Genomic DNA, 12,534 nt, shown 5'->3' on the forward strand with positions numbered 1-12,534 from the left:
AAGAATCCTCCATTACTTTTCCTGCTGAACGGGAGTAAACATAGAGGCTATTTAGGTCAACAGAGTATTTAAGCATGTAGGCAACTGTGTCAACAAGAATTTCAAAGAAAGATTTACTGTACATTTAACATAATACAGAATACTGTTCCCTGAGATTGGGGAACAATACAATTATACGTGAAGTAATACACTTAAAGACAAAGTCAAAGATAACAGAATTGAGATCTCAAGGTGGCCTTATTATTCATCTAGCCTGATCCCTTCACTTTAAAAGAGACATAAAACTCAGAGACTTAAACTAGGTTACGTGGAACGACAACAACCTGGACCAGAACCTGACCCTTTGTCGAAGGTGTTTTTCCCTCCTCCACACTGTCAAAATGCATATGCATATTGATGCAGCCAGTCATTCATTCAATAAATATTTACTTAGTGTTACTATGAGGCAGAAACTGCAAGGTATGAGATAAATATCAGGAAAAATACTTCCTGTGTAGAAGAGGAACCTCAAACTCAATAGTCTTCGAAACTATGCAGATAAAAGTGGGCTGGGTGGATGTAAGACACAGGAAATGGAGGTGCCCATGGCAGACTAGAGAGTGCATGCTCCCACTAAAGGCATTCACTGGCTTTGGTTTTTGATGTTTAACTTAAGCACTGTGCTGGCCCAATCAAATAGCAGAAAACATAATTGGATTTAGCCATTTGGTACCAGTTTTTAACCCTTAACTAGTTACAGCCTTGATTTTGCTACCACTGCCGAGATATATGGGCTAACTCTGGTCCCTTAACATGATATAATGTGTATGTAATTTAAGAATATCTGTGAAGAATTAAGTATAAATTCATTTATTCATGAGCACTAATGGATTCCACTAAAGCAGATCATTTTATTTCTAAACATGGCAAACAAATCCATTTATCTAGATGTCATATCTGTGTACAAGTAGATAATATTTACACTGTTTTTTCCAGCGAGGAGCTGAAAGAGGAAATGGAAATTCTGGTAGAAAAAAAAAGACGCAGGATTTTCATAGCAGAGAAACTGGAAGACTCAATGGATTTCGCCACTGAGTTGATTTTGGCTGAGGTACAGACCTGAACCATAATTCCCACACAACATACGTGTATGACTGTTTGTATCAGTGTCTAAAAATTCTCTCCTGTTAATTGTTGCATGTTTCTGCTTTGACTATATGCTCCAGTATTTCTATAATGCCCAATCCAATAGCCCCCTATTAGACAGTCAGGTAAGATTGATCTTTAAGACTGAAACTTCTGTGTTTCTGCACAATAAAAATATGAAAACTGGGGAATCCAAAGACACTAAACACACAGATATTTCGTTAACTTCTTCAGCTTTGAGATGAAGACTGTTAATGCAAATGTCCATCATCAGACTCAGAGACATATAATTTCTATGATTTCATTTTATTGAGGTTATTAATCCTTGAGTGCCACCTCCCCTCCTGTTCTGAACCGTTCATTCACGTTGCTAATGTTTCTCCCCGCTTTCAATTGTTCAGAAACGTGGTGACCTGACAAGAGAGAATGTGAACCAGTGCGTACTGGAAATGCTGATCGCAGCACCAGACACCATGTCCGTCTCTGTGTTTTTCATGATGCTTCTCATTGCAAAGCACCCCCAAGTTGAAGAGGCAATAATGAAGGAAATCCAGACTGTTGTTGGTAAGACTTTATCAAGCAAACAATAGAGATTAGAAAACAATTCCTTCTGAATATCAGCTTCTAGGTCCTAAGAATCTTATGTCAAAATCTTTATTAGAATACACCCAGAGAACAATAGAGCAAGTCAATGTGTCATATTTTCATTATGCCAAACAGGTTTCTGTGTTTTTCTAATATAAAAAAAAATACATGCTGGTTGGAAAAAAATCCAAATAATAGAGAGATGTATAAAGCAGAAAGTATTATTTCCTGATCCCTTCCACTCTCCTTCCCATTCCCCAGGGGGAATCACTGTTAATATTTTGATGTGTATTCTTCAAGGTCTTTTTTGATGGGCACATAAACACATATATGCGGTTCTATTTGTCTGTGTTTAAAAAAACATGGGATCATCCACAAGGATTTACTACCTTATCAGTGACAAAAGGCTTTTGAGGGTCCACCCAGGGAAATGGCTATCATTTTTTGCAGTGTTTTGGGTTTCAAGCAGTCTGTTCTTCCAGGTGGTGGCAGAGGGAGGAGGAAAGGGTGATGATAGCAGAGGCAGGGGAGCGATCAGTTTCCCTCCCCCACCCTCTCCTCCTCCTCTGCAGGAGAGCCTCCAGGTCCCTGCTCAGCTCTTCCCCACTCTTTCCCCTCCCTGCTCTGCCTCCGCTTCAGCATCACTCTGCCACTGCTTCGGATATCCCCACCCTTCCCTGGAGACACTGCCACGTTCAGAAGTCAGAATTGCTTTCTGGAGAAAACAGAATCCCTTATTTGGAATGTGCTTCACATAAGTAATCTCTTTAGGAACACATTTCAGACACATGTGAAGGGGTATCAGTAACGATATATATATATTTTTCTTGACTTTACAGGTCTCTGTGAAACAACTTATTTTGTTGTTAAAAGGCAACATGTATTTTTTAAACTTTTTATCTTATTTATCTTTAAAACCATTTGAGTGCTGCTTGAAACAGACGACAAGGGGAAATTTCATACACGGATTAAATATGTGAAAGGGTTCTGCAGACGCGTTGCCATAGGAGGGCCACTGCCTGGGAAGGTAGATACCAAGGAGCCAGAATGAATTCCGGGTTTCAAATTCTGGAATGTTTTCTCAAGCACCCTTTTCAGGTTATGGGTTCTGTACCAGGTGCAAGGGCACCGCGGTGAACAAGCCAGTGCCATCCCTGCAGTCCTGGGGCTCTCAGTCTCATGAGAAAAAGAGAATTCAAGAAACAGCTCAGTGGAGTGAGAGAGAGTCACAGAATGATGGGGGTACAGGCAACACAGGGGAAATTGCTCTTGAGATCATAAATCTTTAATACAATTTCCTTGAGACGTAAAAAGTTCTTGTGCCCCATGATATCCTCCTGACACGACAGTCCTCTTGAAAGATAAAACTGGGACAACCACTAGTACCTGTATACTTGTTCCCCCTAGACCCACAGAACTGGTAATTACTTCTAAAAGTATGCCTTTTGTTACCTTCTCCATCATCTGCCCTCTAACTCCCCACCACAGATAAATACACCCATTAGACTCTTACCGTGTTCGAAAAGCAGTATGTGAGGGGCTGTGTTGTTAAAGTTCTCTAACCAAGTGAGACCACTCCTGAATAACCTAACTGTACAGGAGACAGAGCTGCCTCAGGACCCTGGGTTGACTTTCATTCTGCAAAAACAGTACCCCAATTCAGGATGTTTTGAAGTTTTGCCAATTCTGAGAGTAATCCAAGCCTCTTTGACCAGTGTCGAGCCAAGCTGAGACATGGAGGTGTCCATCAATCCCCAGCTCACCTGGAGCTGATGAGGCACCCCATTTGTTGTGGTGGAGAGAGGGCATTCTTGCCACTTTACCACCCAGGTTGTCCTTGATGAGATGAGGAGGAGAGACTAACAGTGATATTTTCTTTTTTTTAAAAAAATTTCTTTACTTTTTTATTCAGAAGGTTATTAGTCATCCATTTCATACACATCAGTGTAAACATGTCAATCCCAATCTCCCAATCCATCACACCACGACCCGCACACCCCGCTGCTTCCCCCACCTTGGTGTCCATACGTTTATTCTCTACATCTGTGTCTCAATTTCTGCCCTGCAAACCAGTTCATCTGTAGCATTTTTCTAGGTTCCAAATATATGTGTTAATATACAATATTGGTTTTTCTCTTTTTGACTTACTTCACTCTGTATGACAGTCTCTAGATCCATCCACATCTCTACAAATGACCCAATTTCGTTCCTTTTCATGGCTGAGATATACTCCATTGTATATATGTACCAAATCGTCTTTATCCATTCGTCTGTCGGTGGGCATTTAGGTTGCTTCCGTCACCTGGCTATTGTAAAGAGTGCTGCAATGAATATTGGGGTGCATGTGCCTATCTGAATTATGGTTTTCTCTCGGTATATGCCCAGTAGTGAGATTGCTGGGTCGTATGGTAATTCTACTAATAGTTTTTTAAGGAACCTCCATGCTGTTCTCCACAGTGGCTGTATCAATTTACATTCCCACCAACAGTGCAAGAGGGTTCCATTTTCTCCAAACCCTCTGCAGCATTTGATGTTTTCAGATTTTCTGATGATGCCCATTCTAACTGGTGTCAGGTGATACCTCACTGTAGTTTTGATTTGCAATTCTCTAGTAATTACTGATGTTGAGCAGCTTTTCATATGCTTCTTAGCTATCTGTATGTCTTCTTTGGAGAAATGTCTGTTTAGGTCTTCTGCCCATTTTTGGATTCGGTTGTTTGTTTTTTTAATATTAAGCTGCATCAGCTGTTTATATATTTTGGAGATTAATCCTTTGTCCGTTGATTCGTTTGCAAATATTTTCTCCCATTTTGAGGGTTGCCTTTAGTCTTGTTTATGGTTTCCTTTGCTGTGCAAGAGCTTTTAAGTTTCTTTGTTTATTTTTCTTTTTATTTCCATTACCCAAGGAGGTGAATCAAAAAATATCTTGCTGTGATTTATGTCAAACAGTGTTCTTCCTATGTTTTCCTCTAAAAGTTTTATAATGTCCTATCTTACATTTAGGTGTCTAATATATTTTGAGTTTATTTTTATGTACAGTGTTAAGGATTGTTCTAATTTCATTTGTTTACATGTAGCTGTCCAGTTGTCCCAGCACCACTTATTGAAGAGACCGTCTTTTCTCCATTGTATATCCTAGCCTCCTCTGTCATAGATTACTTGACCATAGGTGTGTGGGTTTATCTCTGGGCTTTCTATCTTCTTCCATTGATCTATATTTTGGATTTTGTGCCAGTACCATATTGTCTTGATTACTATAGCTGTGTAGTATAGTCTGAAGTCAGGGAGTCTGATTCCTCCAGCTCCATTTTTTTCTCTCAAGACTGCTTTGGCTATTCAGGGTCTTTTGTGTCTCCATACAAATTTTAAGATTTTTTTGTTCTAGTTCTGTAAAAAATGCCATTGGTAATTTGAGAGGGATTGCACTGAATCTGTAGATTGCTTTGGGTAGTATAGTCATTTTCACAATATTGAAGCTTCAAATCCAAAAACATGGTATATCTCTCCATCTGTCGGTATCATCTTTAATTTCTTTCATCAGTGTCTTATAGTTTTCTGCATACAGGTCTTTTGTCCCCCTAGGTAGGTTTATTCCTAGGTATTTTATTCCTTTTGTTGCAATGGTAAGTGGGAGTGTTTCCTTAATTTTTCTTTCAGATTTTTCATCAGTAGTGTATAGGAATGCAAGAGATTTCTGTGCACTAATCTTGTATCCTCCAACTTTACCAAATTCATTGATTACCTCTAGTAGTTCTCTGGTGGCATCTTTAGGATTCTCTATATATAGTATCATATCATCTGCAAACAGTGACAGTTTTACTTCTTCTTTTCCAATTTGTATTCCTTTTACTTCTTTTTCTTCTCTGATTGCCATGGCTAGGACTTCCAAAACTAAGTTGAATAATAGTGGTGAGAGTGGACATCCTGTCTTGTTCCTGATCTTAGAAGAAATACTTTCAGTTTTTCACCATTGAGAATGATGTTTTCTGTGGGTTTGTCATATACTGTCTTTATTATGTTGAGGTAGGTACCCTCTATGCCCACTTTCTGGAGAGTTTTTATCATAAATGGCTGTTGAATTTTGTCCAAAGCTTTTTCTACATCCATTGATATAATCATATGGTTTTTATTCTTCAGTTTGTTAATATGGTGTATCACCTTGATTGATTTGCATATATTGAAGAATCCTTGCATCCCTGGGATAAATCCCACTTGATCATGGTGTATGATCCTTTTAATGTGTTGTTGGATTCTGTTTGCTAGTATTTTGTTGAGGATTTTTGCATCTATATTCATCAGTGATATTGGTCTGTAATTTTCTTTTTTGGTTGTATCTTTATGTGGTTTTGGTATCAGATTGATGGTGGCCTCATAGAATGGGTTTGGGAGTGTTCCTTCCTCTGCAATTTTTTGGAAGAGTTTGAGAAGGATGAGTGTTAGCTCTTCTCTAAATGTTTGATAGAATTCACCTGTGAAGCCATCTGGTCCTGGACTTTTGTTTGTTGGAAGATTTTTAATCACAGTTTCAATTTCATTACTTGTGATTGGTCTGTTCTTATTTTCTATTTCTTCCTGGTCCAGTCTTCGAAGGTTATACCATTCTAAGAATTTGTCCATTTCTTCCAGGTTGTCCATTTCATTGGCATAGAGTTGGTTGTAGTAGTCTCTTACGATGCTTTGTATTTATGCGGTGTCTGTTGTAACTTCTCCTTTTTCATTTCTAATTTCATTGATTTGAGTCCTCTCCCTCTTTTTCTTGATGAGTCTGGCTAATGGATTATCAATTTTGTTTATCTTCTCAAAGAACCAGCTTTTAGTTTTATTGATCTTTGCTACTGTTTCTTTGTTTCTATTTCATTTATTTCTACTCTGATCTTTATGATTTCTTTCCTTCTGCTAACTTTGGGTTTTGTTTGTTCTTCTTCCTCTAGTTCCTTTAGCTGTAAGGTTAGATTGCTTACTTGAGATTTTTCTTGTTTCTTGAGGTAGGCTTATACTGCTATAAACTTTCCTCTTAAAACTGCTTTGCTGCATCCCATAGGTTTTGGATCGTCCTGTTTTCATTTTCATTTTTCTCTAGGTATTTTTTGATTTCCTGTTTGATATCTTCAGTGATCTCTTGGTTATGTAGGAATGTATTGTTTAGGCTCCATGTGTTTGTGTTTTTTACTTTTCCCTGTAATTGATTTCTAATTTCATAGCGTTGTGATCAGAAAAGATGCTTGATATGATTTCAATTTTCTTAAATTTACTGAGGCTCATTTGTGACCCAAGATGTGATCTATCCTGGAGAATGTTCTGTGTGCACTTGAGGAGAAAGTGTAATCTGCTGGTTTTGGATGGAATGTCCTATAAATATCAATTAAATCTATCTGGTCTGTCAATTAACGCTTGTGTTTCCTTATTAATTTTCTGTCTGGATGATCTGTCCATTGGTGTAAATGAGGTGTTAAAGTCCCCCACTCTTATTGTGTTACGGTCGATTTCCTCTTCTATAGCTGTTAGCAGTTGCCTTATGTATTGAGGTGCTCCTATGTTGGGTGCATATATATTTATAATTGTTATATCTTCTTCTTGGATTGTTTCCTAGATTATGTAGTGTCCTTCCTTGTCTCTTGTAACATTTTTTATTTTAAAGTCCATTTTATCTGATATGAGTATTGCTCCTGCAGCTTTATTTGATTTCCATTTGCATGGAATATCTTTTTCCATCCCCCCACTTTCAGTCTGTATGTGTCCCTAGGTCTGAAGTGGGTCTCTTGTAGGCAGCATATAGATGGGTCTTGTTCTTTGTATCCCCTCAGCGAGCCTGTGTCCTTTGGCTGGAGTATTTAATCCATTCATGTTTAAAGTAATTATCGATATGTATATTCCTATTACCATTTTCTTAATGGTTTTGGGTTTGTTTTTGTAGGTTTTTCTTCTCTTGTGTTTCCCACTTAAGAGAAGTTCCTTTAGAATTTGTTGTTCAGCTGGTTTGGTGGTGCTGAATTCTGTTAGCTTTTGCTTGTCTGTAAAGCTTTTGATTTCTCCATCGAATCTTAATGAGATCCTTTGTGAGTCCAGTAATCTTGGTTGTAGGTTCTTCCCTCTCATCACTTTAAGTATATCATGCCACTCCCTTCTGGCTTGTAAAGTTTCTGCTGAGAAATAAGCTGTTAACCTTATGGGGGTTCCCTTGTATGTTATTTGTCAATTTTCCCTTGCTGCTTTCAATAATTTTTCTTTGTCTTTAATTTTTGCCAATTTGATTACTATGTGTCTTGGCATGTTTCTCCTTGGGTTTATCCTGTATGGGACTCTCTGCACTTCCTGGACTTGGGTTGCTATTTCCTTTGCCATGTTAGGGAGGTTTTCAACTATAACCTCTTCAAATATTTTCTTGGGTCCCTTCTCTCTCTCTTCTCCTTCTGGGACTCCTATAATGCGAATGTTGTTGTGTTTAATGTTGTTCCAGAGGTCTCTTAGGCTGTCTTCATTTCTTTTCATTCATTTTCCTTATTCTGTTCCACAGCAGTGAATTCCACCATTTTGTCTTCCAGGTCACTTATCCGTTCTTCTGCCTCAGTCATTCTGCTACTGATTCCTTCTAATGTACTTTTCATTTCAGTTATTGTATTGTTCATCTCTGTTTGTTTGTTCTTTAATTCTTCTAGATCTTTGTTAAACATTTCTTGCATCTTCTCGATCTTTGCCTCCATTCTTTTTCCGAGGTCCTGGATCATCTTCACTATCATTATTCTGAATTCTTTTTCTGGAAGGTTGCCTACCTCCACTTCATTTACTTGCTTTTTTGTGGTTTTATCTTTTTCCTTCATCTGTTACATAGCCCTCTGCCTTTTCATCTTGTCTATCTTTCTGTGAATGTGGTTGTTGTTCCACAGGCTGCAGGATTGTAGGTCTTCTTGCTTCTGCTGTCTGCCCTGTGGTGGATGAGGCTATCTAAGAGGCTTGTGCAAGTTTCCTGATGGGAGAGACTGGTGGTCGGTAGCTATCAGTGATATTTTCTGACAGATGACTGCATTGGATACCAGAAGAGAAAATTTCTGTGAACATCATTAATCTCACCATCTCACTTGACTACAGGAGGAATGAATGTCTTCTAGAATTCAGAGTAGGGGACAAAACTCAAGAACCACACAGGTGGCAATAAACGTTTGAAGCAGATTAGGTAGGTCTACATGATGGTGCAGAGAGGAAGTTCCTCTAAAGGGCTCAACAGCCACACAGCCTCAGCCAACTATTGCCATGTGGGGATGTGAGTCCAATGTAACCTGTTTTTTTATTTCTCTACAAGTCCAGACATTTCTATGAAATCCCTCAGATGTTAAGATAATTGACTTCAAATCTGAATTTTCATAAGACACCCTGTGGGCCAAACATAAAGTATTTTAGAATTATATATATAAATTTTTTCAACCAAGACAGAACTGACCTATAAGTACACTGATGTGAAACTAGGAGTTTTATGCCCATCACATGTTGAAACTAACATGACCTCCTTTGTCCTTTTTATCTGATCGCACAGGTGAAAGAGACATACGGATTGATGACATACAAAAACTAAAAGTGGTAGAAAACTTTATTTATGAGAGCATGCGGTACCAGCCTGTTGTGGACCTGGTCATGCGCAAAGCCTTAGAGGATGATGTCATCGATGGCTACCCAGTGAAAAAGGGGACTAACATTATCCTGAATATTGGAAGAATGCATAGACTCGAGTTTTTCCCCAAGCCCAATGAATTTACTCTTGAAAACTTTGCCAAAAACGTAAGAGCCCTTCCCTAAAACTGAGTGTACCACTCTTGAAAATGTCAGCTCTTAAGTCCTCTCTGTTTCTATGTTTGCACCATGTACATTTCATTCTGTTTACTCATTTTCTTCACACCTCACCAGGAAAACACATTTCTCCTAGCTTGGAACATGGTCACCATGTCTGTCCTCAAGTCAAGGAGGCTGGCTCTCCAGCTCTCAGAAATGTCTTCATGGAGGTACAAAATAGGTCAAAAGGTGAACAATTCAGGCCCTTAATTTGTTTAAAATAAGGTAAATTTTCTTTAACCAAGCCATTTAAACTTAACTTTTCCATTTAAACTTATCACCTTGTCATCATGTAGATTGAGCCATAGCATCATCTAAGTCAAGGAAATCCACTTCTGCTTCAGATGGAAATCAAGTGAGAAGAAAAGATTTGGTTTCCCAAATGGCCCCACAAGCACTAGGCCTCATTCTATATAAGACTTTGTAATTAGAAGAGCCTCAGCTTGTTCTTTTTCTTTAATTGAGGTGTACTGGAGATTCTGCCTCCATTATGTCAATTCTAGGCAAAGATTTTTTTTAACCTGAATTATCCAGATAGTTCTCTCTGTGCCCCCTTTTTCCATTTGCATATGGAAATATGATCTTAGTTAAACCAGTTGTCTAATTCATTCCATTTCTATATAAGCAACCCACGCCACGTTGGCAATCGGTCAAAAATAACTTAACTGAGCATGTATTAAGTGCCAGGCATTATGTGATTACAAATGGGGACAAGACAGGCAGAGGTGTCCCATTAAATATTTGTATAACTAAATATATTTAGATCCTTGGCACTAATAGACAGGGAGTCCACACCTTTGCCTAAATTTGTCCTTGTCATCATGTTATATGGCCTGGCACAAAAATAATCTTTGCCTCAATGACTGGCAGAACAGCAGTAAAGCCGTGGTCTTCCCACAGAGCTAGTTGAGTAGTTACATGAAAAGCAAAACAGGGGATTGTTTGAAGTTGTGTCTGTATCACAAAGGGTGAATCAAACTGGAGGGAGAAAGCGGCTTATCTGAGTTACAGTCATTCCTCTCCGTGAAGGAGCAGTATGGCCAAGTCACTGAAACAGAGCATTCTGACTCACAGTGTTTTCAGGGTGAATCAAACAGATATGCATGGCTGTAGCTTTTACTTCTCTGGCTAATTGTCTGATCATTTTCCTAGGTTCCTTACAGGTACTTTCAGCCATTTGGCTTTGGGTCCCGGGCCTGTGTGGGAAAATACATTGCCATGGTGATGATGAAGGTCACCCTGGTCACACTTCTGAGACGCTTCCACGTGCAGACATTGCAAGGTCAATGTGTTGAAAAGATGCAGAAAAAAAATGACTTATCCTTGCACCCAGATGAGACCAGCGACCTGCTGGGAATGATTTTCATCCCAAGAAATTCAGATAAGTGCCTCGACCACTAAAAAAGTTTGGTCAGTCCCTGCCCTGGAGCACTTCTCAACAGTATTTCACATGGAAACCACCCACCTTTGCCACGTAATCCTCCTCCCATGAACAACTGTGGCCTCTGGCCTTTTATACACTTACTTCCTGTGGGGTGTCAGCGAGCCGGGAGACGCCAGTCATCTGAGCGCATCCAAACCAGAAACCAGACTGCAGGAGAAAATACAGAGGCCAAGATTTGTGCAGGAAATGGCAGCCCTAAAGGCCCAGTTCCACAAAACATGCTTTGGAAAAGACAAGCCATCAGCAAGACTCATGCCCGACTCCTCACTGTCCTGCCCTGAGATGGGAGCTTGGTAATGACTGGGGCAGAAGCACTCAAGTCAATTACAAAGGCCAGGCTGACACTGGGTACCTAGGGCTAAACACACCCACTAGTGTGAATAAAGGGCTTTTGATTTTGTTTTCAGTGGGTTGGGTACTGCAATATTCACACCCTTGGAGAAATGCTTACAAATTCAGCATTTGCCTTTTCCTATGAATTATGTTAAATTAACTCTTGTTTAACCTCATGTGATTTAACTGTGGCAAAAGTTAAATGGAAGACTGTCATTTCCCAGTCTCTCAATTTATGCCTCAACCAGATTATATATGTGTTCTAGGAAAGAAATTCATACAATGGGTTTGAAATTAAAATAAAATTCCTTTCTTCATTATCTGGATTGTTGTTTAGTTCCATGAGTGCACTAAGAAAGAGAATACCCTAGGTGGTAGCATCTATTAACTCTTACCACAGGTCCATGATTTGGGGGAGGGGAAGTCTCTGAATCTATATCTAAATCTACAACCCAGTGAGTTCAAACTTCTAAGGAGTGCTCCTCATATACCATTATCCTTCTCCCTCAACATTTCTCCCCATCTTACTTTCCAAGGCCCCAAAAGAAAAGAGCAACAGATCAGTAGACAACATGGCCAGGGTAGATCCCCTACAATCACATTTTATCCTAGCTCAGATTTAACAATTACCTTAGAGATTTAACAGTTATCTAGTTTATCTAATCACTACATGTAGCCAGGGGTAAAATACAAACCTCGGAATTAGCTCTTGAGAGAATAAAATAGATGAGTGAATTTTCCAAATACCAGTTTTGTTCTGTTATATCACCAATATGGATGTGTATACTGAAGGCCACTTAAAAACTAAAAAATTAAACTCATTTAAACACTTGTAAATCTTGGCCATTGAGTCAACCTGAATATTCTTGTCATCCTGCTATTGGGCAGAGCTCTTTTCTTTTGGAATCCATGCCGGTCTCCCATTCTTTTTTTTTTTTTTTTTTGGCCATGCCTGGTGACATGCAGCTTCCTACCATCCTCCATTCTTACTCTCAAGATCAGTACTGAATCAACACTCTGGCTCAGAGACATTCTAATTGACCCAGAATCCAGGTGAAAGGGAGAGGTATCCAAAGTGGTCAGGGATGGGCATTAGTAAAGCAGGAAATATTTGCACTTTGCTGTACACCTGAAACTAACACAATGTTGTAAATCAACTATACTTCAGTTTTAAAAAGTAGGAAATACTTGAACTTGGAATTATCTGGATCATCTACATGGCCTAA

At 39.0% G+C, this 12,534-nt stretch overlaps 1 protein-coding gene across 2 annotated transcripts in view; it reads left to right on the forward strand.

Moving 5' to 3' along the window:
• Nucleotides 1-10,932, forward strand: part of LOC307050133 (aromatase) — a gene marked incomplete at its 3' end in the record, with an annotated part of 86,098 nt that extends 75,166 nt beyond the window's left edge. The window contains exons 6-9 of one of the 2 annotated variants that reach the window (XM_079699949.1): nucleotides 976-1,090; nucleotides 1,527-1,689; nucleotides 9,239-9,480; nucleotides 10,684-10,932. In XM_079699949.1, the coding sequence (XP_079556075.1) occupies nucleotides 976-1,090; nucleotides 1,527-1,689; nucleotides 9,239-9,480; nucleotides 10,684-10,932 (769 nt within the window). The remainder of the gene's footprint in view (nucleotides 1-975; nucleotides 1,091-1,526; nucleotides 1,690-9,238; nucleotides 9,481-10,683) is intronic. The other variant, XM_079699950.1, reaches the window with a different exon arrangement.
• Between the last annotated feature and the right edge of the window lie 1,602 nt (nucleotides 10,933-12,534).

The sequence above is a fragment of the Hyperoodon ampullatus genome (genome assembly GCF_949752795.1).
Source record: "Hyperoodon ampullatus genome assembly, chromosome: 3".
In the NCBI taxonomy this organism is placed as follows: Eukaryota; Metazoa; Chordata; class Mammalia; order Artiodactyla; family Ziphiidae; genus Hyperoodon; species Hyperoodon ampullatus.